A 27,419-nucleotide genomic window follows, 5' to 3' on the forward strand; every position below is an offset into this window, starting at 1 on the left:
GTCATTCATGTTCCATCAGATGAGATGGAACAGAGAAAGAAAGAAAAATAGAGAGTAGTGAGGTGTAGTGGAGGCACAGAGAAACGAGCGCTCTCGTCGGTGGAGAAGATGGAGAAGAAGGTTATTATTGGAAAGGCCGGAGGGCTTTCTATCAAGAGAGAAGGAGAGAAGGGTGGTGGAGGAGAAGAGGGGGTATGAATAGCAAGTGATTTTATTTTTGCAGAAATAAATTGTCACCTTTTTCCTTAAAGTTGCAAAAAAGAAATTTTTCAGTTATTAGCTAATTTGAAGTTTTGAACCACAAAAAATCGAATTTGGGTGAATTTTCTTCCAAAAATTTTTCAAAACAATATGATTTTATCCCAGATTGAGCCTTGTTACACAAAAAAACAAAACCGTATCCTTACATCCTTATAGAAAGCGCCTTACAAGTCCAAAGTCTACTACACACCTTCATCCGTCCCCCGTTTCTCATATCGCATCTAAGCGTCCCCCCGATTTCTATTTCGCAACATTTTCTGCCTGCGGGTGGTGTGCACACATAAATAGAAGAGAGGCAATGAGTCGCTGTGGAGACGCAGAAGTATGACAGAGTCGACACGTGTTTAGGCAAAGAGGGAGAAGACAATTGTTGTGTTATTGTGTTGAGAAGAAACTGGGGAAGTTGAGATTGCAAAAAGGAGAATAGACACATTTGTAGTAGAAATACAGAGAGAAGTACTATTTTTTATCAACTTCATTCAATTTTCTAGAAAAACGTTTTTTAAATGTTCAGAACCATTTCCTTTCTTATAATTTTTCTATTCCATTCTACATAAATCTTTGGTTTATATTTTGAAACACGAAAAAAACATGAAATGTGCCGTTATGGGCGTCAAATAAAATGTAAATGCAGACCGAAAGTTTTCAAAATAAAAAATGTTTGTTTCGAATGGTAATTTTGGTTTGAAACTATAGTATTACAATAGTAAAAAACTTTTTAGATTTTCTGAAACTTACTCTTCTTGTTTTAGAACACCCCCCTCTCTCTTTGTCTCTTATTTTCCAGACTTATCACGGGCCGGTGGCCCGGCCTACTCGGCCCGTTGTGAAACATTTTTTCAAAACATTTTGTGTTTTTGAACTTTTTTTGAAAATTTTTTGAACTTTTTTGAAAAAAGTATAGTTTTCGAATAAACATTTAAAATTGAATCAAAATGTGAATATCTATGATAATTTAAGTATTTTTACTCTTTTTTTCGAAAAATTTCAAAAATAAATTGCTAAAAATGGGTACCCATTTTTGAATCTGGGCCGACCGGGCCGGGCCGGCCCGATTTTTGACAAGTCTGTTATTTTCTGTTTGCTTCCTTGAATTTCTTCTCTTCTCCGCGTACAAAAAAACTGAGGTCACCTCCTCTCTCCGTTGCCTATACGTACGTCTCCTCATGTTTGCCGTTGTCTCGTGCGTAAGCTGATTCTTGAAGGCAAAAGGGACCACCTTTGTGAGGACGGTCTCCAATATACGTTCTATGGCACTTGTTATTGTGCCTCACAACTAATTTTCAGTTCTTGCATAAAGATAGTTAGAGAAAACTTCAGTAGCAGATTTCAGGACTGACAACAAGTTAGGAGTAGCAGATTTTGCGAACAGCCACGAAACGTTTGAAAGTAAATAACTGCAAATTAGCTTTTGTTTATGGATTTATTTCGAAATAAAACTTGTCTCAAAATCATCTCCAAAAGCTCATCGTGAACTTGAATTAAAAATTTTTTTTCAGATCCACGAAGGCTTCCTTTTCAATACCCTACCCACTCCTCGTTTGCTGTTGATCGAACACGGAGCAAATTTTTGGATCGTGATGAACAAAATCCACGAGGTAAGTTGTTTGGTTCAAGAATTACTTGTCAAGGCCCGAGCACTTGACTCCTAAATTTATGATTCATATAATTTTCGAATTTTCTTTGCGAAGAAGTCAAATTTTTACTATCATCCAGAATAAGGAGAAATTCTGAAAAATTATCGAAAGCGTTTTTTTTTGATGAAAAGTTGAAAAAAAAAGTTCAAAAAAATTGGTTCATTTTTTGAAGCCAGGGCTTCGGGCCTGGCCGGGCCTTTAAAAATTTTCCAAGTCTTGTCACGGCCTGGGCCTTGACAAGTATGGTATAAACTAAGAATTTCAGTTTCTGATAGAAAATGAACTCCACAGTGAAGTTCCGGCATGATCGAAATGAAAAACGATGTCTAGTTGGCCATTTCAAATTTCGACATTGTTTTTCGTATGGTACTTTGCAAATTATCGGGGTCTATCACTGAAATACTAAATAACTAAACTCTTCAAAATTTCAGAGTCTCCAACTGCATTTGCGCCCAGAACTACCCCCGGAATGTTGGATTAAAGAAAATTGGTTTGTTGAATCGGTATTTGAAGGAGAACCAGAAGAAGATGTTGACGTAGGTTTTTATTTAAATGAAACCAAACTTGCAACGAGCCGGGGAGACTGGAGATAATTCAGCGGCCCGGCCCAACCCGGCACAGGTGGCCCGGGTCTCCGCAAAAAAAAATGAAATTGGAATTTTTTTCGAATTTTTTTCTGCAAAAAGTAGAAATTTCGAATATTTTTTCAAATATCAACAAAAACTCAGACGTACATAAAATTTTTGACTATTTTTGATGAAACTTTTTGAAAAAATTGTGCACGTTTTTGACTCCGGGCCGACCGGGTCGGGTCGAACCTGCAAACTTCTTCACCGGGCCGAGATTTTGGAAGTCTGAATGAAACAATTATTATATAATTCTTAGCAAGTTCCAAATTAAAATAATCTATATTGCAGTAGCTGGTAATGAGTTGCTAATAGAAGTCTACCACACTCTCAATCGAAAAATTCTGATGAATTGATGGAAGCAATGTATTTTCGCCGGATTGACGAGACCATTTCTTTGGTAATTTTACTTCATATCTTGTTTCCGTTCACAATGAAATCACCAGTTTGCAATAATTTTATTTTCAGGACATGTGAACGACTGTTGGAATACAAAACACGATTTGTGCGATCGCGCTGGTTGATGAAAACGATTGATTGAAAGCGTTGCTTTCTATTTATTGATAATAAAATTTTTTCATGGTGCAAGAAAAAATGTGATTGAATCACACAAATAGTAATTTTCAAACAAAAAAATGGATAAATAAAATACAAAATCACATGTATAAGAAAAGTATCAATTGGCGGGAAATGAAACCACAGAATCAAAGTAATTTTTTACTGGAGCATCTTGTTTGCATGCTTCTCCAGAAACTGTTTCTCATTCATGTTCCACGCAGTAAATGTCAATGATTTCGATTCAACTTTAACCGAAGCCACGTATCCATCTGATTTCCTTACTATATAGAATTGACTGGAAAAATCACAAGAATTCAATACGAGAGGGAGAATTCGGAGTCTGAAAGAATTTTTTGTATCAAAAGTTGGTCTTTGAAAGCGAAAACAAACCTTTGTGTACGACGATAAATCGGAAAAGTGTCCATTGAATGAAACTGTTTGAAACTGCATTGACTCATGATTACCTCGGGGTGCAGTTCGCATTCTTCATCAACAGTCATACAAACAACATTCAAGTTTTGATATCCATAATTCGATATCCAGTCATTCAGAAACTGGATTACTGTAGAATCGCTTAGTTCTCCTTTGTACACGTGTAACTCTCTTCCTTTGAAATTGGCCAAAAATTCGTCTCCTTTGCTGCCATCAATCCAATAATTCAAAACTTGCGTTTCCGCAAGTCCTGGAACGTTCTCGAGGTTCGATCCTCTTGTTGCAAACAAACAGAGAAATTCAGGAAATGGGGAGTAGCTCAAAAACGATGACAATTGTGATGCCGCTGTCTTATAGTCTAGTATACACTGCTGACTGCTTCTTATATTGGTCAATCTTGGTATATAATTACAGTGAGTTATCAATTCGTATTCAGTTTTCAATCCAACAAAACTGAGCAAAAAGCTGTGAACTGTTTGTAAAATCGCTTCTCCTTTCCCCTCGTCGCAGTATAAAGTACACTCTTCGCTCTCCGTTGGCATACTAAAATGACTGACATTTATTTCTCAGCGAATACGGAATAACTCACCAACACTGTACATCCATTCCCATAAAGTTCATTTGAATTGGAATTCGATCACCTATTCTTGACTTTAATTGTATTCTGAGAAAAAATTCTCCTTCTTTGTAGGTAGTTGCAATTCTAGTATTAACCGATGACCAGCAATGATAAACAATTAATTCAAATTTACTTGATTTCCATTTCATCATGTTTTCCACAAAATCTCGTAGTTTTCTTGAACAGAACGACAGCAAAATCAGCTCAATCAGCTGCATGCTTCTCAATATTTCTTTTTGAACAACCCAAGGAAACTTTGAAATTTTCATCCTGAAAAACAAATAATATAAATAAATCGTGAAAAAAGTGGTGTGGAAGTGATGTGGGGAAGAAAGGGAAGAGATGAAGAGCATCTGCTCCGTTTTGTATTCAGATGATGTGGATCAAATGGTAGAAGAAGACGAGTGTCGGGCCATCTGAGAAACAGTTTCGGTAAGTTGACTACCCTAATTCGAAATATTTATGAGATCATAAACATTTTCATTGATAATCTTTTAATGATACAATCTCCTGTGTGTCCTGAAAGTCCCCGAGAAAAATAGAATGAAGACGTCAGAGACGACTAATACTGAGACCCTTGTGTTAAACACGCACACTTTATCAATACACGCAAGAAAACCCACGAGACTATTGAACGGGAAAAAACGTTTCCAACTGCACTCACCAAAACTCACTAATTTTTATTATAAAAAATGGCGGCTTTTTCTGAGATTCTTTTAAGTTTAAAAACGTCGTGAAAAAAAGCGGTACGACTAACTTCGTGAAAAAAAGTGGTGTGGAAGTGATGCGAGTACAAAAGAAAAGGGAAGAGATGAAGAGTATCTGCTCCGTTTTATATTCAGATGATGTGGATCGGCAGAACGAGACGTGTGTCATCTGCCGGGCAATATGAGAAACAGTTGCGGTGAGTTGGCCCAGGGTGCATCTATGTGTAATACGGGTCAGACGAGGAGAGTTGGGTGATGTGCAATCCTCTTTATTCTCTTTTTTTTGTTTTGCTTTTTTCTTCATCTTTAATGTGAAATAAAAAATGAATAAAAAAGGAATTTACAATCAAAAAAAGTCGCAACATTAATCGTGGAGTTATACGAATAATAATAAATTAATCAAAAGCTGAAGTTGTCCAGTATTAAAAAATAAACTGAAAAGCTTCTATCTTTGAACAACATGCATTTACTGACTGTTTTGCTTAATTCAAAAATGTTGTCTTAGAACTTGTTAGCCTAGGACTATACCTACCACTCAAGCATCCATTTTTTTCTGTTGGTTTCTAATGAAGCAAGCTCTGAACACTTAATTTTGGATAAAGAACAGTACATGTACTACTAATTCTGGAAAAATATCAGCTTTCTTTCTTGTTTTGTGTTCTAAAAAGAGGTTTTTATCCAATGAAAAAGAAATGGCGTGTTTTTCTTAATTTTTCATTTCACATTCATGAAAAATTTCTCAAAATCTGGGTCAAATACTTTTCACTTGCTAACTAGGGAATGACTCACACAAAGTATGGAGATACACAACATGAGATATATCGCTAGAAAGCTGACGTTTCCCTGATTCCGAATCTATATTCAGTTTTCGCAGTGGCCCTCTCAGTTTTGAGAAATTTGGCTCCAAAGTTTGGTTAGTGCTCAAACTCAAGATGCCAACCCGCGTGTTGCCCCAACACGTAAATCCATTCAGGGAATAGTTAAAACAGCGGTTAAATGGCCTAGGGGGTTACATGTGGAGTAGAGAGTGGACAGTCTATGGTTCGATTCCTTGCCTTTTTTCTTTATTTTTTTATTTTTTGTAATCCTCGTTTTTGTGTCCCATGGTCATCACAATGTGCCAGAAATGGGTTTTTGAAGCTTTCCGAGTCCATATTGACTTCCTACGACGTTTTAAGAAAAACAAATTTCAAGAAAATTTACTTTTCTGGGACGAAGTCCATGGTGAGAATGTAGTCGGAGTTTAAAAAAAACATTTCTTTAAAAGCTAGAAAAAAATAGAAAATTTGATTCCAACATGTTTGCATGATAGAGATCTTTAGACTACGACTTTAACTTCGAATCACCACATATGAAGCAGAGTAGTTGTTTCAAAAAAAAAGTATCTACCGGCGTAACAAGAAAAGAAATTACGGAAAAATCGTTTTTATATCTTGTCATAACATTTTCTATTGTTTTTCTAGCTTTTAAAGAGATGTTTTTAAAAAAACTCCGACTACATTCTCACCATGGACTTGGTCACAGAAAAGTAAATTTTCTTGAAAATTTTTTTTTTATTAAAACGTCAATATGGACTCGTAAAGCTTCAAAAACCTATTTCTGGCACATTGTGATGACCATGGGACACAAAAACGAGGATTACAAAAAATAAACAAAGAAAGAAAAAAAGGCAAGGAATCGAACCATAGAGTGTCCACTCTAATTATGACTTGGGAAACACAAATTAAAAAAACATCTCGAAAATTAATTTCCTGGGCTTTTTTTCATGTTTTAAGTCTTTTTTTCACGTATTATTTTGCTAGAAAGAGTTTCAGAAAGTTTTGGGGGAAAATTTTTTTTCGATTTTTTTTTGAAAAACTTCTTCAGGCGAAAAACAAAACTTGTTTTAGATTTGGCTGAAACTTATTCAATTAATTATTCGCATTACTAGTAAACTTGTTTCATCGTTTTTAGTGAACCTCTAACTGTTTTTCGAATTTCTGAAGAATCTCTAGAATAAGTGTTTTCCCAAAATTTAAGGTCAATGGAACCTATATCAAATAAGTTATGATCAAAAAGCAAAAACTTTATACTCTTTTCAGCTGTTTTGTAATTAATCCGTAAACTCACAAGTCCCGCTCTTTCTGAATAATAAAACGTGACTCTTTCACCTGTCTCTCCCCTATTTTCTGTTCTCTGAGACTATGGTTCCAATGGAATGTCAACATATGGATGTGGTGGAAGAATCAATAGACAATGATTTTTATCTCAATTTAGTACTTGCAAGTCAAAGATCTATGTTACAATCGTTTATTGAGGAATCAGAAGACAATAAAATACTTTGCACAAATAAAAAAATTCATGTTTATAAGGTTTCGGTGATAAATGGATCCGACTTGATTAACATCACTTCTCAGCAACTCCATGTCGTGCCTTCTTCGCTTCAGTTTCTTCTTTCGCAAATTCGACACTCAACTTCTTGAATAGGAGTTTCTGTTGGATGAAAAACAGCATCCTTGGCTCTTTAAGCTTCTCCTTTTTGATATGCGCTATTTTAGCGCACTTGTCTTCTCCCAATTGAAGCAATCTCATCCATGACACCATTGTTGAATCTTCATCGCTCCATACTATCGAGTCTTTATGAGTCCATTTACGTTTAGACATCGCAAGAGGTGAATGAGAAGAAAAATGAAAGAAAGATGGGTGAGGCCTATTAGATGAATAAGGCCAAATGGGAATGCCAGCTGGGCTGTACTGTGGGAAAAGAATAGAAATAGAATAGAAAACAAGGAGAAATAGACGATTGGTGTGTTCTGATCGTGAGTCACAGAGGATGAAAAGGAGTGCGAAAAAACCAGATACGATAAGATAGGTAAATACCTACAGAGAAAGAAGTTGCTATTCTACTAAAAGAATATCGTCATGTTAGGATATTTAGTCTATTTTAAATGATTTTTGGCCTTAAAAAAGTTCGGAACAGGCCCAGAATAAAACCGAATATCTTCAAGTAGTGATTTTGTTCAATGGTTTTTAATTTTTATTGAAGAAAGAAAATTAAAAAACATCAAAAATTGCTGATAAATACCTAAAACTGTCTGAAAGTGTCTCAATCAACATCGTACGTATATCTTCATTTTGTTTTTCAAAATTTAGCGAATTTCATGTTTTCCACTTCGAATGTTTTGAAAATTCGAAAAGTAAATTTTCAAAATTTTCAAATTTCAAATCACAAAAAAACCCGCTATCAACAACACAGAATGCATTTGCGCTCTACTGAGAGCACTGTTTCTTTATTTGGATGTCTATTCATTCATTATACCAACAGTATCCCTCGGTTTTTTTAATCCGAAATTTAAGACACACCCAGCTTACTGAGCGTGACAAGTGTTCTAGACGCACACTCTCTCTGCAGTCCCCTCTTTTCTCTTCTCATAACGTTCTGTGCTCAACAATCGCATTCCTCCTCTCCCGATTTTTCTCTTTCTCTCTCTCTCTCTTCTAAGAAACCACTGTAACCGAACCATACTACATCTTCGCTCTATTGCACTATTCCACCATGTGGCTGCGCGGAGGTTTGTCTGTGATGACGTTCTATCCATTCACGTCTCCAATAGGGGTCTATCGACCCTTCCTTTTCCAAAAATCGAACTAATACCCACCTAATCCACCTAACATGACAGATGTTCTAGTCTCTAGTCTCTCCCTTCCTGAGTCCCTGCGACCCCAAACCTCGTCCCTTCTCGTTCTTCTCTCCACAATGACTTCCACCTTTCTCCTATTTTACCTCGTTCTTTGACCATTCCGTCTCTCATCTATACGCAAGATGCTCTTCGAACCAAAAGACAGCGAATCTTATCTTTTTCATTTCTCTAATGTAGAAGTTCTTGAGAAATTGCATCTTTTGGCATTTCAAATCGCTAAAAACCACTATAATCAATTCATGAAGCAACTGCGCTCTATTGGAAATGGTCTTTTTCATTATTTGGCTGCGCAGAAAATTGTCTGTGGGGACATTTTATCTATTTATGGCTTCAATGGAAACACAAACTCCATATTTTCTCTTCTCATTACATTCTAGAGGTTTGTCTGCGTTGACACACCGTTCATTCATAGCTCCAATAGAGTCTATCGACCCTTCTCTCTCCAAAAATTGGAGTAACACCCACCCAATCCAACGAACAAATAACAGATGTTCTAGACAGTCACTCGGTCCCTGTGACCACATCCCTCTTCCCTTCTCGTTCTTTTCCTCCACATTCACATTGCCCTCTCCCCCATTTTTCTTTCGTCGCTGCGTCTTTTTTCTATACGCTGAAGGCGTCTGCGCTCTAATGAAATCGCACAGCCACAAAAGCTTCCTTTTTTATTTATTGCTCCATCAGTGTCCATCGTCCCTAGATTAATGGAAAATATAAATAAAATAATCACGACTTTGTCGAATTTTACTAGTTACTATCAGTTTTTCACCCAGATTTTCAAAACTTTTTAATTTCTAATTCACTTTCTTTAAATTTTGTATTTGAATGTTAATTTGTGTCATATTTTTCCTCCTTCCCCTTGTTGCTGTTAAAGCTCTCATACTTCCGTTTTAACTTTCTCAATGTTTTTTCTATGCCGTACCAGCTTGTCGCTTGTTCTGGTTTTTTTTAAATTCTGAATTGAAAAAACTATGAAGTGTAGATTGTGACAATTTCTATGACAATAATCAACTCCGGACTAGTTTGATGTCATAATGATGCAAGAACTAAACTGTAGCTGATCCAGAATACGGAATTTGTCCAGTTTTACATTTTGATAAGTCCTTTTCTTCATGATTTCAAAAAATATGAGCATCTACAATGTTTCAAGCATTAAGAAAATGGAAAAATTCTACACTTTCATTAGTTTTTTCAGAGCAATGTCAGATGCATCGACCTCATCTTCGTCAATGTTGACATATTGCGACGGGTGCAAAAGTTGGGAGGAATGTGAATCTGACTGTGAGTTGTTTTGAAATAATATTACTCAAATAATCTGCGAAATTGTAGGCTTGGAGCGGAAAATTCCAGTTCCCGATCCCGACACCTCCATTTGCGAATACATGGACTGTATAGCTACAAAGGAAGGCTTTGTTTACGCTGTGAGTTTTGACGTTCCGTATATTTCGAATCCGGATAAATTGATTTCAGAAAGCCCCAAGACCGTGCAAATCCTGTCATGAGTATGCGCAGGGATTCGTGAGAAAGATTTGTGAACTGGCGGATGATGGGCTGTTCAAACAACGGCTGGTTCTAGCAGAAATCAGACAAAAACGAAAAGAATGTGAGTCATTTTTATAAAAGAAAACATCAAGCATCAATTATCACTTTCAGTTGAAATCAATGAACAGGAACAGGCCAACAACAGGGCACTAATCGAGGAGTTAAAACAGCAAATTGAGCAACAGAGTTAGTTATTTTTCTGAAACTTTTAAAATTCATTTTTTCCAGAGAAAGAAATCGATGATTTGAAGCGGGCCCATGATAAGGAAAAGAAGACAGTTACTATGCTCTGTAAGTTCCCCTGCATGTAAAAAATGAAATTTGAAAAATTTTAGACGAGAATCTAGACAAAGTCGAGGAAGATAAACTTAAATGGGTGGAGAAGCTTCATTTTGCAAAAAATGAGATATCGAGCCAAAAATCAGAATGTAAGCTGTCACATCTGAACATAAAATATTTTTTGGACTTTTCAGGCTCAGCTCTCGAGCACACAATGACTGTAAAAGATGCGGAAATTTCTAGATTGGTCAATCAATTGCAAGAGCTGAGTGAGTTCTTTCTAAGCATAGCTTCAGAAATCGTATTGTGTGGTTTTCAGGCAAAAAATGCGTCTTCTTGGAGAGTCGAATTGACCGCCAGTCGCAAGACACAGTCACTGGCTTGGAAATAATCCGTGACCATCTCCAAAACGACCTGGCTTTACAAAGTGAGTGAATGTTTGGTTGAAAAGGATGATAATAAATAGTTGATAACTGAAAAAAAAACTACGTTTTTGAAGTTTTTTAGATGATGATAATTAGTAAAATTACAGAAATGTCAATTAAAAAAAAACAATTTTATTTTTATATTTTTATAATGTTTCTAAGTTAATTTTCGAGTCTTATAAACTTATTTGTAAAACATGCGAAATTCCGGGTCGGCCCGGACCGGTTCCGGCCCGGTTTTTTTTGGGAAAATGTTCTTTAGTAGGACGCTAATCAGAGAAAGTGACCTAGTCAAACGAATCTTCAAGACTTGAAAATAAACTCACAAGCAAGTTATTTAAAACAAATTGCAGAGGAAAAACTCGAGAACATGTTGGAGAAAAGCCGCTCGGAGCAAGAAGAGATGCTCCGTCTTACCGAGGAGCTGAAAAATCAAAGTGAGTAAATTTTTGGTTAGAAAGGATGATCCTAAATAGTTGATAGCTAATAAAACATTACGTTTCTGAATTTTTTAAGAATATTCTTTTCTCCGGTGGGACCAGTACTGAAAAATTCAAATTTTTGTTTGAAAATTTTTCGATTTTTTTGGAAAAAAAAATTGTAGAGAAAAAACTTCAAAGTTAAAATCCGGGCCGGAACCGGTCCGGGCCGACCCGGAATTTTGCAAGTTTCACAAATAACATTGTAAAAATATAAAATTCAGAGCAAAAATATGAGCAGAAATTGGAGAGCCGCTCGGACCACAAAGAGAAGCTTCGTCAACTTGCCGCGGATCTAGAAACTCAAAGTGAGTGGTTTTTATGGGATTTTGTGGGTCTCGAACATCTCGAACAACAAAAATGCAGAGCCTGACCAGGTTGAAAAAGTTAATGGGGTTTCGCGGATCTTTACTTATCTCCTCCCACATCTGTAGAGACGCCCACTTTGAAATTCGTCTAGGAAGAGCCTCACAATCAAAACGAATCAGGTGTAATAGTTATTTTTGTACAGACTCCCTGAAAGCTCGTAAATTCAATCTGAAAATGTTGGATTTTGTGTTTTTCTGGTTTTCATTACATCAAAAACTTTGCGCTATTTAAGAAGCATCCTTCAGATTTAAACAATCACTCACAAATTTTCAGAAAACCGTTCCGATGACCTCTACCAAGAACTAAATGATTTCAAGACGAGTTATGATGAGATCTGTAAGTTTTCCTTATTGATCTGAAATATGGTGTTTTCAACTTAAACTTTTCAGGGGAAGAGAACAAAGCTTTGAAGAAAGAGCAGCTTAAGCAGTTATCCGAGGATGATGAAAGCCGCAAGGAGCAAACAGAAAAGATCCGTCAGCTTTCCATGGAGTTGGAAAACCAAAGTGAGTTGTTTTTCGGTTGGGAAGAGTAAAAAAAGTTTATGGTATTTCGTGGGTAGCTGGAAAAACTAAAAATACTGAGCATAGTTTGATCAAGTTTTCAAAAATGAGACTTATAATGAAACTACCTACTTTTGAAATTTCAGAGAACGTCTACGAAACTAAACTGGATGACCTTGCCAAGAACTTCAAAAAGACGAGTAAGTTTTATCAATGATTCAACGTAATCGGTTTTTTCCAAGTAGCTGTATACATTTTTTCTGGAAATAATGGATCTTGTGTTTTTCTGGTTGCGATTATAGTTGAAAACTTCACAGTATTTTAGAAGCATCCTTCAGATTCAAACAATCACTTACAAATTTTCAGAAAGCCTTTCGGATGACCTCACCCAGCAGCTCAATAATTTTAAGACGAGTTATGAAGAGAAGTGTGAGTTTTTCATCTTTCATTGATCTGGATCTTATATATCTTAAACTTTTCAGGTGAAGAAAATAAAGTTTTGAAGAAAGAGCAGACAAAATTGAAGAAGATGAACGAGCAGTTGTCTGAAGAGGCGTCCCAGACTTTTATAACCGTACAAGACCTATGTTAGTTTCATTGATTCCGTATACAAATTGGAAAACAACTTTAATTTCAGCACATCAACTCGAAGAACAGCAGCAGAAAATTGAAGTGTTGCGAGGCGATATGACTGAGAAGAGTAAGCTCTTAAAAACCAAAAATATATGTATTATAAAACGGTGAATTTTCAGAAGAGGAATTGGATCAATTGAGAGGAGCACGTGAGAACAGCTTGGAAGATCGTTTTACCATACTTCGTAAGTTTTTTGTTTCTTCTTGAAATATTTGAAACTTATTTGGTTAATTTTAGCATACCATAGAAGAAAGTCAATGCCAGTATCTTTTGGCATTGAAGGTGGGGCACCAATGGTAGGCGGAGGGCCGTCAGGATTTGGCGGACAACCGAGAAGCGGCGGTGCATCAAGAGGTGGAAGTCTATCAAGAGGCGGCGGACCAATGCGAATTGGAGCTCCAACAGGATTTGGAGGACAAGTGGGTGTTGGCGGACCACATCATATCGCCCCACCAGTCAGACCTAGTGGTAACCCCGGACCACATCAGTTCCAAAACAAACGATTCTTCAAAAAACGTGGACACAAGAAATCTTTTCCTTATTAATCATTCTATTAATTCTGCTTTTCTGTTGTGTTTTTCCAATTCATCTGTAACTTGTGTTCTTATTCGTTTCAACTGTAAATTTTAAATTAATGTTGTTTTTTTCAATATGATGTTTTCCTGTTCTTTCAATACTGCAAAAACCCTGACCAGAATTTATTCTGAAGGCGTACTTATATTTTTCAAAGGGGTCTGGAAGTGAATTTTTCCAACCAAAAAGGTGAAAAAATGTGAAAAGATAAATGTTAAAAAAACGGATTCAGAGCATCATAATGAGTTTCCATTTGAATTTTTCGCATATTCGGCTAATTTCATACAAGGTTATCTGATATCACTGGCTCTTTGGAGAAGCGGAAGAAAACAACAAAAAGCAAACATACGTAAGTGTATTCAAAGCGTTGTTAGTACAAAAAGGTAAACTCCAGAACTGTTGAATTTGAAATGAAAAACAGAAGATTATGAAGAAGGGCTTGAAATTATAATAATAATAGTGGAGCGACTCTGTAGTTTTATACACAGAAATATACTTTCTTTTTGTAATTGACAACTTTTTCGTCTGTAGCCATTTAGAAAATGTTCTGCGGCCGTTCATTTAAAAACATTTTGTACTAAAATCGTTCATTTTAAGGAAGTAGATACTTCAGTCAGCCATATCTCTTTGAAAAGACTTCTGACAAAAATATGAGAAAATACAAAAATAATATCCAAAACTTGTATAATGCACTCCAAAAAAGTTTACGAAGAAATCCATGTTCCTAACTCGAGGGTGAAGCTTCAAACTTTTCAAAACGATTTCCACTATAAAAACAACCAATTGGCATATGATTAGTATATTTCTGTAAAAGTTATTAGCTATAGTTTCATAACGTTTACTATTTTTTTTTGCAATACCTATCATATAACAATTTCGTTGAAACCACAAACAGCGAGCAATGTTAATGTTGTTTTTTTGCTGTTTTCTCTGTCCCCACGACAGTAGCTCTTGTTGATGTCCGGAACAAAAAATTACAAAAACTGAAGAGTTTTTAACATGAACTTTGGAAAAAAACAATTTGGAAAACAGGACAATTTTGTAAGTAAAAAGAATCCGAAGAACTCCAAAATGTAGCTGATCACAAAGTGCTCAATAACAAAAGGTGTTAGGATTGGGTAGTGCTAGTAACCGTCGTAATATCTGACATAGCCAATTCTGAAAAAAAAAACATGTTGATAAATCATGGAAATGAGTTGAACATACACTGAAAAGTATATGAAAACAAGTGTAGCCGATAATAATCAAAAATTGATGTTTCAAGATCGCCAAGATGCGGGAGCCGCTAGTCCGGGAAAGAGAAAAAGACAAATATCTACGGATGAGATGCTTTCTTTTTTCAAACTTACGCGTCACAGCCACGCCAGTGTCATTTATATATGTCTGGCAGTCCAAATGCCCGTGTTCAACGCGATAAAATCCGGGATAGAGAAAATCCTGCTAAACGCGCCACAGACACGCCAGTGTTATGTGTCTGTTTAGATGTCTGCGCTCAACGGAGAAAATGAAAGTCAGGGGAATGACTTATGTTAGTTGTTCAATATCACATGTGTCAGGCACGCCAGCTTCAAAGAAATCTAAAATTACTGAATGTTCAAATATATTAAAATAATATATATTTATTACAACTATTAGAACTTTCATTTGAACAAAAATTATGACTAATTTTTATATATATAACAATTTGATGAAATTCAATATACAAAGTTAAATAAATTATACTACCCATTTTTTCACGATACCCATCTTCTTGAGATTGTCATCGGCATACTTGACTCGTTCTCCATAGTCAGGCTGAAAAATCAGTTTTTATGTAGAAAAATTAAGAAATCACTATGGTAAAACTCAAAAACTTCCCTAAAACAAGATTTTCAGTCTTTTTTCAGTGGTCTAATTTTTTATTTCTAAATTTCTAGGCTCCGTAAGGTTCTTTATCGTCTGCAGATCGATGTATCCAGATTGCTAACAAGCTCATAACAAAAAAAACAAAAAATATAGCAAAACGGACGGAAAAGTACTCTCCGTGGCCTAGAAACCAAAAAATACTTCGGCCAGCGACCAATCACAACTACATAGTATACCATTTTTGTAGTTGACACAATTTTGGCGACATTTTGGAAAGAAGCATACCCTAGAATTTTGAAACCCTTATAACTTTCCAGGAAGGACTCGTGAAAAAAATTGGTCAAATACAAAAATGTAGCCGTTGGAGTTTTCTATCCGATAAATATAACTTACGATCACATCCATTATTTCCTCTGATGCAATTGAGGGGACGCTTTTTCCGAACTGAAAATTCAGAAAATCATTTTCACACTTCGAAACATTTGAAAACTCACCAGAAGATTCTGTCGTTGGTTCCATTCGCTCATGTCATATTGCTGAAAACTAAAACTTTAAACTTGGGTCCTGTCACGATAGCTACAGAACTTGTTTTGTTGGGGTCTTGTTACAATAATTACAGCAACCAATTTGTCTACAGTAGTCTTACCAATCAGTGACTAGGTTGCTTAGGTCTTTCACGGTAGCTACAGTAACATATGACTACAGTCGCCCATATAACTACAGTAAGAGCCATAATTTCCAAAAAATCTTTGTATTGTCTATGGATTGTCGATAATTATAAAAATTTGCAAACTCTGCCCCCAATACAAGAAAATTTTAAAAAATTCATTACCTTGACATGGAGATTGGAAATTACCTCCAAATGTTGATCTTCGTCATTCTGTAAAAAAATTCAATCTAAATCAGCATTTAAAGTCCCTGAATAAAATAGAGTATATACTGCAGTCTTAATGGTTTCTGTACCTATTGAGACAAGACCAAACAAGTCTAGTCACTGATCAGTAAAACTACAGTAGGGCCTATGATTTCCAAGATTGTGAATTCTCAAATCTACAGTACACTTACGAGAATGATGACTTCATATTTGATGTTTGGGTTCTTTTGGGATGGAAAAGGTAGGCCTGAAAACTTGAATTTTTACTTAATAGTAAACTAAACTTACCTCAAAAATCCATTTGCCGCCAAAATCCATCAAGACAGTAAAAAAAAATTAAAATTCAAAAAAAATCAAATGTCGAAGACGAAGCTTATTCAGTAAAGCCTCTAAAAGTTCCCATAATAATTGGAAAAGACGAGAGAACGTCTTTTCCAATTTTTGTGGGAATAAAGATGAATGAAATGAAGAAGTAAGAGAAGGTAGGGGGCGGAGCAAAGCAGTGAGCTCGTTTATCTTATCTCTCAAATTTCTCTTTTTTTGTTACACGTTTGTGGATCATTTTTTGCAAAAATACGCAGTGCTAACTAGCAGATGTTCTGAGGAAATACGAGTGTCACCTGTCTCTCTCTCTCTCTCTTTTTCTTCGGGTTCTATCTCTCAATTGAGGAATTTGATTACACTCGGTCCCGCGGGGCAAAAACAACCCATGGGCCGTCCGAAGCGTTTCCCTCCTAATATCCTCCTTCTCTTTTACACAAACACGGGTCGGAGAAAAAGATGAGAGGGGGGAGTTTTCTCAATACACTCTCCTTTATATACCACCAAAGAAACTGCAGAAAACAGACAAAAACAAGGGAAGAAAGAGTCATTTTTAAAAAAGTGACATAGCTTTGAGCCTCTCAAACCTTTCAATGTAACAATTTGAAGAAAAATTGTCAACTACAAAAAAAATACCATAAATTTGGTGTTGAAAAAATTGGAAAAAAATTTTGTTTTTTTAGGAAATTTTCGAACTGAGCATGAAACCTCTTCATGCTTATTATCATTCGAACCGACTTGAAAATTTGAATTAGGAAATTCCCTTAAAAACATCAAAATGTTCATCCGTTTTCAAAAAATGAGAAAAAAATGACAGAAATGTTTTTTTAAACATTGTGTTCAACTTTTCAGCGGAAAACCGTTTTTTCCAAAAATTTGTTGACTTTTTTGATGGGAAACTGATTCATTGAATCACTATGAAACGTTGACACCAATCTAGACTATTCAACTTCTGATAGAACCAAAAAGTCTGATCAAAATATTTTGTAACCGGACGTTTCTGTCGAGAAGTTGGTTTTTTGTTTTTTGTATAAAGTTTCTCAAAGATTGTGAAAGAAAAAGTTTTAAAAGTTTCGGATTTTCTGAACTAACATGGGAAAAGTATTATCAGCCAATGTTTATGAATTGACTTCAAAATAATTTCTTTCAGTTTTTAGTCGATCAACCTAATTTTTGAATAAAAAACTTGCTAAGCATCGCGCACGAGTATTAGGGAGCCCCCCGGGAGGCGGGAGACGCTAGTCTGGGAAGGAGAAGATTCGGAGAAGAGAAATATCTGGGGAAGAGGTTTTTTCGATTTTTCAAACTCACGCGTCAAAGTCACGCCAGTGCCATATTTTTCTGTGTCTCTGGCAGTCCAGATATCTGCGTTCAACGAAAATAATTTATTTATACAAAAACCCGGGAAAGAGAAAATCATGTTAACCGCGCCACAGGCACGCCTGTGTCATGTTCATATGTCTGTTCAGATGTCCGCGCTAAACAAAAAGAAGATAATCGCGGGAAAAACTTCTCTTAGTTTTTCATTATCACATATCTCAGGCACGCAAGCTTCTGAGAAATCTGAAAATACTGAATATTAAAATGTTTTCCAATGAAATATATTTACTATTTATTAAAAGAAAAATAAAAGGAAAGTATGAATATGTATAAAATAACAATTTAAAAAAATTAAATACATAAAATTAGATAAATTATACTACCCGCTTCTTTGCAATACCCATAGTCTTTAGATCTTCATCCAAATAAAATACTCCGTATCCATAATCTGGCTGAAAAATTCGTTTGATGTATAAAAATATGGATATCCCATGATAATACTCAAAAACCACTATGAAAGCATGTTTTTAGCCCAAAATGCTCCAAAACAGTGCGCTGCTGGCGTAACTTTTTGTGTTTTTTAGGTTACGGAAAGTTCTCCCACCCGTCTACGCATTGATTCATCCAAAATAGTAAGCTCATAACGAAAAAAAAGGATTATAGCAAAATGGACGGGGAAGTACTCTCCGTGGTCTAGAAACCAAAAAATACTTCGGCCAGTGGCCAATCGCAACTTCATAGTATACCATTTTCGTAGTTGACACAATATTGGTGAGAAGCATACCCTAGAATATTGTAAGCCTTATAACTTTCCAGGAAGGACTGGTAAAAAAAATTGGTCAACTACAAAAATGTAGCTCTTGAAATTTTCAATCCGCTAAATGTAACTTACTATGACTTCCATCATGTCTTCCCAAGCAATTGGTGGAGCGCTCTTGCCATACTGAAAATCAGAGAAAAATTACATTTTTCTGCTTCAAAATATTTGAAAACTTACGCGAAGATCGTATTGAACCCAATATTTGGTTGGCTGAAAAATAAAACTATAAATTTGGGTCTTGTCACGATAACTACAGTAACCCATTTAACTACAGTAGTCTTACCATTCAGTGACTAGGTAATTCAGGTTTTATAAAATCCTCCTCTTTATTGGTGGTAGAATATACTAGTGGGTAATATGATTTTATTAAGTCAATAAGTTCAATAAGTCAATAGGTTCAATAATAATGAGCGTATCTGAATGATTCTTCAGATAAAGGGGTGCATTACGATTACAACAGAGATCTATTTATACTGGCTCTTCGGCTCCTTGCCTTTCAGCATCTCTTCTTCTGCTATGCTGTTTTCTCATTGCGGAGGAGTCACGATTGCTGTAAAGTACTTCTCCTCCTTATCCTCTCTATCGTTTGGTTGACCTCTTATCTACTGGTGATGCAACAGGATCAAGCAGTTGTTCTTGCGGCATCTCTTGGATCGGCTTGTGATATCTTCTTTTATCCTTGATTGATGACTCTGCTTCGTCGGTCACGACAGGTTTTTCACCATAGTTACAGGAACCCATTAAGCTACAGTAATATTCAAAATTATGGAAACCCATCAAACTACAGTATTCTTACTAATCAACTTTTATGGATACAAAAACCCGTTGCGTCTTGTCACGAAAACAACAGCAACCCAGGGAGCTACAGTAATCCATCACCACTTCCATAAAATTTAATAGTAGGGATAATCAATTTTTGCTTAAAATGCCTTTTAAAATTTACAACGTTCGCTCCCAAAACAGGAAAACTAAAGAAAATACATTACTTGGACGACAGGAGTAGATTCGTTGTCCTTGTACTCTTCCCACTCTTTCTGTAATCAAAAAAAGTGTCATTTTGAGTTTAAAAAAAATTTGAGTAAAATTTGAATCTAAATGCCAGTAAATTTAAATCTAAATTCCCATAAAATCCCAATATGCCGAGTGATTACTATAGTTATGTATTGTAGTAAAGAACTACGGTAGCCATCGTAACAAGATCTAACACACCTAATTCTTGATTAGTAAGGCTACTGTAGTTATATGAAATACTGTAGTCATAAGAATTACTGTAGCTGTCCTGACAAAACTCAAATCACCTAAGCTATGGGTTACTGTAGTCCTCAGGGAGATTAATATTCAAAAAAATCTACAGTACACTTACGAGGATTCGACGTTGGGGTCCGAAGATTTCGGAAGCGTAGGGGCCCATGGCTAAAAAATATGAGTTTATCTGCTACAGTACTCCTCTTTTTTTAATACTTTATCTTGAGGGTTGGAGTAGCGACGGTGGTTGTCGTGGATTCAGATGATGAGTTCCCAGACAAAGACGGTGTGGCCTGGAAAATTAAGAACATTATAGAAAACCACTTGGCAACAGTATATCCACCAGTGTTTTAGCAGCTAGAGTAGGACTCTGGGAATATGAACAGACCTACAGTAATCCAGTGAGAACCTCAAGCGGTGTTTAGAGAGTTATAACTCACTAGGGATCACCCGTAGAAAAAAGGTCAACTACAAAAGTGAAGTGCTTTCACTTTTGTAGTTGACCCAAAACAGTACGCTGGCCTAGTTTTTTGACCACGAAAAGTTCTTCCCTGTCTTTTATTATTGTTTTATCCAGATTGATACCAATTGTGTTGTTGCTTGGGCAGTTTTGCAACACCCGCTTAAGAATTATATTTTTGAAATCAGTGCGTTGAGAGCTTTCGGAACAGTACAATCGTGTCTAGGTTCTAGAAAGTTGGGTTCTGCCACGAAAACTACAGTACCCAACACCGGACTACGGAAGATTTTGTGGAGGGACCTAATTTGGTTCAAACCATGACATGATTATACAAATTGAACCATCCTACTGAGCTGATTTCAAAAATATTTGACAGTGTATTTCGGTGTCACCTGATTGTCCGACAAACTCAAGTTTATATGGGATGGACAGAGCAAAAACAGCTCATCATTTTTGTATTTGACCATTTTTTTGTATGAACACTATTTTGAAACTACAAAAATGATGATCTATTTTTGCTCTGTCCAGATCATACAAACTTGAGTTTATCGGAAAATTAAGTGACACCGAAATACACTGTCAAAGTTGATCATTTTCCACTGAAAACAGACGAAGTTGATACTTTTTTGTCCGGTACTGTGTCATTTTTGTGAGTGACAACTATTTGGTTAGAAGATGTTAAAAACACCATAACTTTCCCTGGAGGATTCGTACCAAAAATTGGTCAACAACAAAAATGTGGTTTTTGGAATACTCTATTTTTTCAATGAATATAACTTACAATGACATCCATCATTTCTTCTGAAGCGATGTATGCCGAACTGAAAATTCAGAAAATTATTTTTAAATCTGATAATATTTGAAAACTTACGTGAAATTGATGATGGAATTCTTGGTGAGCTCGCATCTTTTCCTTTTGGCGTTTGTTCCACTCCGTTATGTCGTAGTTATCCCAGAAGCGGGTCCGCTGAAAAATAAAACCATGATAGTTCTGTCACAAAAAATACAGTAACCCTTAAAACTACAATAGTCTTAATAATCAGTTACTTGGTTAGTGGGAGTTCTTGTTACGACAACTTCAGTATCCCATAAAACTGCAGTAGCCTAACGAATCAGTGATTTGATTAGTTGTTTTATTATAGGGATAATCAGTTTTTGCTTGAAATGCCTATTGAAATTCGCAAGCTCCGCCCTCAAAACTGGAAAATTCAACACCCAAATAAGATACCTTGAAGTTGAAGTTGACTCATTGGTGGATTCTACTTGGTACTCTTCTTCATCTTTCTGTGGTAAAAATGGAAATTAGGGGACGAAGTCTAAAATCAAAATCAACATTAAAATTCCCCGAGTGAATACTGTAGATATCGTTTGCCATATCACGGAGATATTGTATAGATATTGCTTACTGTGACTATCGTCATAAGACCTAACTAACCCAACAGCAAGACTACAGTAGTTTTATGGGTTACTGTAGCTTTCGTGACAAGACCCACCGGCTCTATTCCAATTTCGAAGTCTTTTGAAAACTAGAACGTCCCAAAAAACACTAATACTACTTTGAAACACTTAGACGTCCCTCAAAAAAGTCCTTTGAAGTCCCAAAATTGCTCAAAAATGTTCAAACGTTCCAAAAAACACTTAGACGTCTCAAAAAACGTTTGGACATCCCATGAAATATTCAGATGTCCCTTGAACACAAAAAAAACCTAAAGAAGCTTGCTCGCACTTTTTCCAAGTTAAGAGAACACGGCCTCCTGCGAGTGAAAAAAGTCGGAGAAATCGCGCGTTTCTTTTCCCTCTCTCGCTGCGCACACTCTCTCGCCGCAACTACAGTAAAATGGAATGAGAGTTTTCTGAGCCCGTTTTTCTCTGTCTTTCAGAATTTTGTGGTTAAAAAAGTTGAAAAACGGTTGAAGGAAGACATTTTTAATAGTTTATCACACACATTATCTCAAATTTTCAGACGGAAACATGAAATTTTTACGTTGATCCATTGGAGATCATTTGCGATCTATGATTTCATGAATGTATAATTATTTTGTTCGAAACCACCGAGGGATATTAGAAAATAAGGTGGACTAGCCAATTAAACATTAAAAAATGTAACCTGTTAATCGTACAAGTATCTCAGTGAGGAGAGACTAGCGAGGTGTCGAGAGGAAGACAACAAAAAAGTTTGAAGTAATGGTACAGGCTCAGAAATTGAGCAAAAGTCTTGATATTTTGTGCGTGAACAGATCAACTCTTGTACTTAAATTTTGTAGTTGGTCGTATTTTGATGTGGGTCTTCCCTGCGCTGATGTGCTAACCTGAGAATGACTGAGTCTCTATGAGCTACAGTAAGCCAGGGAAAGGTCCTAGAAAAAAGTGACCAACTAAGAAAGTGATATGCTAGGTTTGAACATTTTACTCACAAAATTTCATGTTTAACGGTCCATTATTGAGCTCACGGCAAGTTGTTGAAGTGAGAAACGACTATTTCTCTGTACATTTCTGCTGTTTTCGAAGCTAGAAAATTTTTGGACGCTGTCAGTTTTAATGCAAACAAAATATGTTTTTTTGAAAAAGATCCGCAAAGACTTTCTCTACAAACCTATAGAAGCCGATTTTTGAAAACCTTTTCCTACCCGAAGATAATCCCTGAAAACCCTCGAAATCTACGATTTTACTGTGGGAAACAGAAAATTTTTTGGGCACTCTCAGTTTTACACTTATTTTGACGTTCTATAGCTCAAATTGATTCTTTTCGACCGGTCTACCATTCTATGGTTTTACTTTTTTTCTAAAGTTATTCTGAAGTCGGAAACTTCTGAATATGCTCGAAAATTGAGGTGTACTGTACTCTAATATTCTGAATATGAACGTATTTCTTATTAGTACTGGTTATAAATGATTGGATAAAATGTAATCTGTCTCTGACTCTTTAGAAAAGTAACTTTTTCCCAAAAAAGAAACTATTAGGTTGGCAAGAAAGTTTTTGACCATAATATGCTTTGAATGCTGTCAGACAAATGATGAGAATCAAAACCAACTATGCACAGCCTATGTTAGATAAACTCTCTGGAATTCTGATAGTATACAGCATTTCCCTCCGACGCTTCCCTTCTTGGAGAGCCCTGCCTATTTTCATTCTTGACCAACAATTCTTAAAGCAATATTTTCGATTTCCCTTTACATGTTATACTAAAGTTACTATAATTGCTCAACCGATAGGAGAACTTAGCAAGGGTGAAATCTTCTATCGACACACTAAAAGTAATTTAGTTCACAACTTTGACAAATGCCATTTTTTAATGATCAAAGTATCACGTACTAAAAGACTATATGAACAGGATTTGGACATGCTGTGAGTTTTAGAGGAAGAGTATCCATCCAAATATTTTTGTGAATTATCAATGACAGTCCACACTATTTACTACCACAGTTAAAAATTTCTTGAAACGTGTTGGCAAGAATAAAAATTGATGCATGTGTTCGACATCTTTTAATCGAATTTAACTTTTAGCGAAGGGTAGGCCTACGACTTCAATTCCTCTCTTCTCCTCCAAACTTCAATTTATTGAACCGTTTTTTAGTTTTAACAGGGCGATGGTCTTGTACAGTAATTATCACAGAAAAGTCAAGTGACTCGGCGTTGATTGAACGCCAGCAGACATCGTCGAACGAGAACGATTCCAAATGAAAGTCATGCCCTCCTTACACAACGTATATAACTGGAATCTTCTAGAAAAGTGCAAAACCATAATCTTACACTACTGCTCTTTCACTGTGCAAAAAATTAAAGCTCTACGCAAGCCCTCAGTTCCACGCGGTCAAAAAATCCACCGCCTCCATGATGTTGCTCATCCGCATGTTACATAATCGACGACGTATATTCTCACCTAATTTTGCAAAATACTTCTTGTTTACACAAATTACAGCTGTAACCTTCCTCTAACAAAATATCATATATTCGGGGTAATACAGCGTGCTACAGCTGGACAGGAATTCGAAACTTGAAGTCAAGTCGAGAAATGGGTCCAAGTTTATTTTAGCTTGAAACAACCGGAGTTTTGGCTGGAGGATATCCGGAACGTACCCAATAAACAGCAGACTGTTGTGTACCAATATAGTCACTACGTATGCTATCGGGCATGTTTTCTGTCTGAGTAGGAATGACTTGAGTTATGGTCAAAAACTTTCTTGCCAACCTAATATATCACACCGTTTTTGGCAATTTTTCGGTGAAAATGTGATCTCCTTTCAGTTATATCGAGCAAAAACAAGATTATGTTTAAAATGTTGCTAAAAATCGTATCATTCCAATTCGTTAAAAAAAATTCCGAAATTTTTGTGTTTTTCATGTCGCCGACGTCGTAGAAGTTTTCAGCAAGAATTTTTTCAGCGAATGTTGCAAGCGCGCTCTCGCGAAACCTACAGTAGTTTTGCCATAATTTTTTTACTCGCAGGAGGCCGTGGAGAATTGCACATTGAGTGCAATTTCCAAAACTCTTGCACTCGATTTAAAAGCCTTTCGTTTTGGTAAGAACCTAAAATAAAAGCGAATGAGAAAAACAACTTGAAAGTGATTAATTTGTGATTTTCAGAATCAGAATTTACAAAAAAATGTTTTTCCATAAAAGTCAAGTTTTCGACTAAAAATTCAAATTTAAATATTATATAAACTTGAGAGTTTATGGTAATGTGAGCACTTTTAGTCTAAATTTTCAAAACATTTTCGAAAAATTTTACCTCATGGTATATGTACCTTTAAAGTCCATTCGTCGCCAAAATCGACAGAATCAGTAGAAAAAAAATTAGAATTCAAAAACAATCAAGTTTATAGTGTCGAAGCTTATTCAGTAAAGCCTCTAAAAAGTCCCATTATATTCGGAAAAGACAAGAGAATGTCTTTTCCGATTTTTGTGGGAATAAAGATGAAATAGATGAAGAAGCAAGAAAGGGTACGGGGCGGGGCAAAGTAGTGAGCTAGTTAATCTGTTCTGTTCAATTTCTCTTCTTTTGTTACACTGTGTCGTTTGTGGATCATTTGGCGCAAAAATACGCAGTGCTAGCGAGCAAATGTTCACAGGAAATACGAGGCGTCACCTGTCTCTTTTTCCTTCTCCTTGAGTTCTATCTCTCTATTGAGAAGATTGATTACAATCGGTTCCGCTGGTCGTAAACAGCCCATGGACCGACCGACGCGTTTTTCTCTTCACATTCTTTTACTATTTTACACACACACGGGTGAAACGGAAGGGGGGGAGAGTTCCCTCAAGACGCTCTCCTTCCTATACCAATAAAGAAATTTCAAAAAAATAAAAGAGTAATATTAAAAAGAAGTTCAGGCGACCTCTAAAACGAATCCGGAATTCTGATATGGTATTAGTTTTTAGAAACTGCGAAAAATTGATATTTGAAAGTTTCTGATTTTTGGTGTTTTCAAGTCGGTCAAACTATTTACAACGTTGCAAAACACTTATGATAAGTAAATAATTGATTGATAAAAGTTATCGAAACATGAGAATATTGGCAATAAAAATACAGAATATTTTCCAAAAACACAGCCGTTTGCTTCTCCTGTGAGACATTTTCTTCTGCTATAATAATTTAGGTAACAAGCACACCTCAAATAACGAAGCTGCAAATTTTTGAAAAAATTAGAAAAAATTTTGTTCGGAAATTTTTAACAGAGCATGAAACCTCTTTATGATTATTATTATTTGAACCTACTTAAAAATTTTAATTAGAAAATTTTCCTTGAAAATAACATAAAAATGTTCATCCGTTTTCAAAAAATGAGCAAGAGAACAAAAAATTATCAGAAAAACAACGTTGTGTTTAATTTTTCAGCGGAAAATCATATTTCCAAAAACTTGTTGACACTTTAGAACTGGGAAAATTATAAGAAAAAAAAACACCCACAAGACTACATTGTATTTTCTGTGCAATTAAAGTCTCTCGACGAAGTCTAAATTTTTCAAACTTACGCATCAAAGGCATGTCAGTGTCATGTCTGTAAACCTGTCCAGATGTCAGTGTTCAGCTGGGAAAAGGAAAATCCGGAGAAAAGAAAAATATGAGGAAAATCGAAATTGAGGAAACGCGTCTCAGGCACGCCAGCTTCCAAGAAATTTTTTAAATAATCTAATAATATATATTTATTACAACTATTAAACGTAAAATATAAAACAAGCTAAACAAAAATCACAATTAAAAATTAACTACCTACACCGGATTTAAAACAAAAACAAAAAATACATTTTTTACTTAATATATAACGCGTTCTCTGTAAGACTCGAGCAACGTGTGCCCTAGGGACAGATTTTTATGCAAACATGTATTATGGGCCTCTAGTAACCCATATCCACAATATTAGCTCCCGGCTCGCAGTTACGGTAGTATGGTAGGTGCTCAAAGGTGCAAAAATGAAATTTTTTCTGTTATGTCGTAGAAAGCTGAAATTTTTACCATGTTTCATATATGTAAAATTGAATAATTACACAAAGTTTCGAAACATGGTTCAAAAAATTTCCCGAGTTGTGAGATAAAATCATCAATTTTTTAAGTATTTTTGAATTAAATTGAAAAAAAAGTGTCATTTTTGAAATAACATGTCTGAGGATTTTTTTGTTTTAAAAGAACCACTCAAAATCCTTTCTAAAAAACAATACATCGCCCTATATCATCGATTCCCAACAGTCGAAAAGTGACAAAGTTGAAAACTAAAAAAATCGAATTTTTGAATATTTTATTTTCTCTACAGAAATGAATAGGTCATGTTTTTTTGAGTATTTTTTGTATTGACACTTTTAATTTTTCTTTACATTATCATACTAAAAAATTACAATTTTTGAAAAAAAATTTTTTTTTATGATTTTTAATGTGAAAATTTTTTTTTCAAAAAAGTATAACACTGATAATTTATTGCAAAATTATTGTTTTAAGTATCAGAAACTATTGTTTTAACACCGTTTAGGTGTTTTTTATAACAACTACGGATAAGAGCAACTCGAATCAGAACGACCACGAATCGGAACTGCTCTGTGCGATTGGGAGTTCGAATATTAAAAGTGTTTCTTTATTATTTTTCTTATTCACGATGTTTTATTCTTTTTTCGATTTATCTTTGACTTTTGTGCACTTTCTTTTTTGGCGGAATGCTCGGTGCACCGATCGGTAGAGATGGAAAAAATTCGTTGACTCGGAAGAGGTCTATGATGAGAACAGT

The 27,419-nt window shown here is 35.6% G+C and overlaps 4 protein-coding genes across 4 annotated transcripts; 1 reads left to right on the forward strand and 3 right to left on the reverse strand.

The window, feature by feature from the left end:
* Positions 1 to 3,241: 3,241 nt before the first annotated feature.
* On the reverse strand, positions 3,242 to 4,056 carry GCK72_022598 (uncharacterized protein; the record flags this gene model as incomplete). The annotated part of the gene is made up of 2 exons (XM_003095434.2): positions 3,242 to 3,422; positions 3,473 to 4,056. 2 exons carry the CDS (start codon positions 4,054 to 4,056, stop codon positions 3,242 to 3,244), a joined length of 765 nt encoding a protein of 254 aa, XP_003095482.2.
* Positions 4,057 to 7,225: 3,169 nt separating this feature from the next.
* On the reverse strand, positions 7,226 to 7,483 carry GCK72_022599 (uncharacterized protein; the record flags this gene model as incomplete). Its single annotated transcript, XM_003095455.2, has 1 exon — positions 7,226 to 7,483. The coding sequence occupies one exon, from the start codon at positions 7,481 to 7,483 to the stop codon at positions 7,226 to 7,228; it is 258 nt and encodes an 85-aa protein (XP_003095503.2).
* A 2,233-nt stretch (positions 7,484 to 9,716) lies between these two features.
* GCK72_022600 (uncharacterized protein) lies at positions 9,717 to 13,293 on the forward strand (the record flags this gene model as incomplete). Its single annotated transcript, XM_053734925.1, has 18 exons — positions 9,717 to 9,798; positions 9,847 to 9,938; positions 9,988 to 10,120; positions 10,171 to 10,245; positions 10,288 to 10,350; positions 10,395 to 10,487; positions 10,533 to 10,607; positions 10,658 to 10,765; positions 11,117 to 11,200; positions 11,467 to 11,550; positions 11,885 to 11,947; positions 12,001 to 12,117; positions 12,261 to 12,314; positions 12,481 to 12,543; positions 12,597 to 12,701; positions 12,752 to 12,814; positions 12,867 to 12,932; positions 12,986 to 13,293. The coding sequence occupies 18 exons, from the start codon at positions 9,717 to 9,719 to the stop codon at positions 13,291 to 13,293; spliced, it is 1,728 nt and encodes a 575-aa protein (XP_053578491.1).
* Positions 13,294 to 15,037: 1,744 nt separating this feature from the next.
* Positions 15,038 to 21,627, reverse strand: GCK72_022601 (uncharacterized protein; the record flags this gene model as incomplete). Its single annotated transcript, XM_053734926.1, has 12 exons — positions 15,038 to 15,115; positions 15,560 to 15,610; positions 15,661 to 15,702; positions 16,232 to 16,287; positions 18,082 to 18,133; positions 18,574 to 18,624; positions 18,679 to 18,711; positions 19,483 to 19,535; positions 19,865 to 19,914; positions 19,963 to 20,039; positions 21,078 to 21,173; positions 21,613 to 21,627. 12 exons carry the CDS (start codon positions 21,625 to 21,627, stop codon positions 15,038 to 15,040), a joined length of 654 nt encoding a protein of 217 aa, XP_053578492.1.
* Positions 21,628 to 27,419: the final 5,792 nt, after the last annotated feature.

Source organism: Caenorhabditis remanei, chromosome X (genome assembly GCF_010183535.1).
Source record: "Caenorhabditis remanei strain PX506 chromosome X, whole genome shotgun sequence".
Taxonomy (NCBI): Eukaryota; Metazoa; Nematoda; class Chromadorea; order Rhabditida; family Rhabditidae; genus Caenorhabditis; species Caenorhabditis remanei.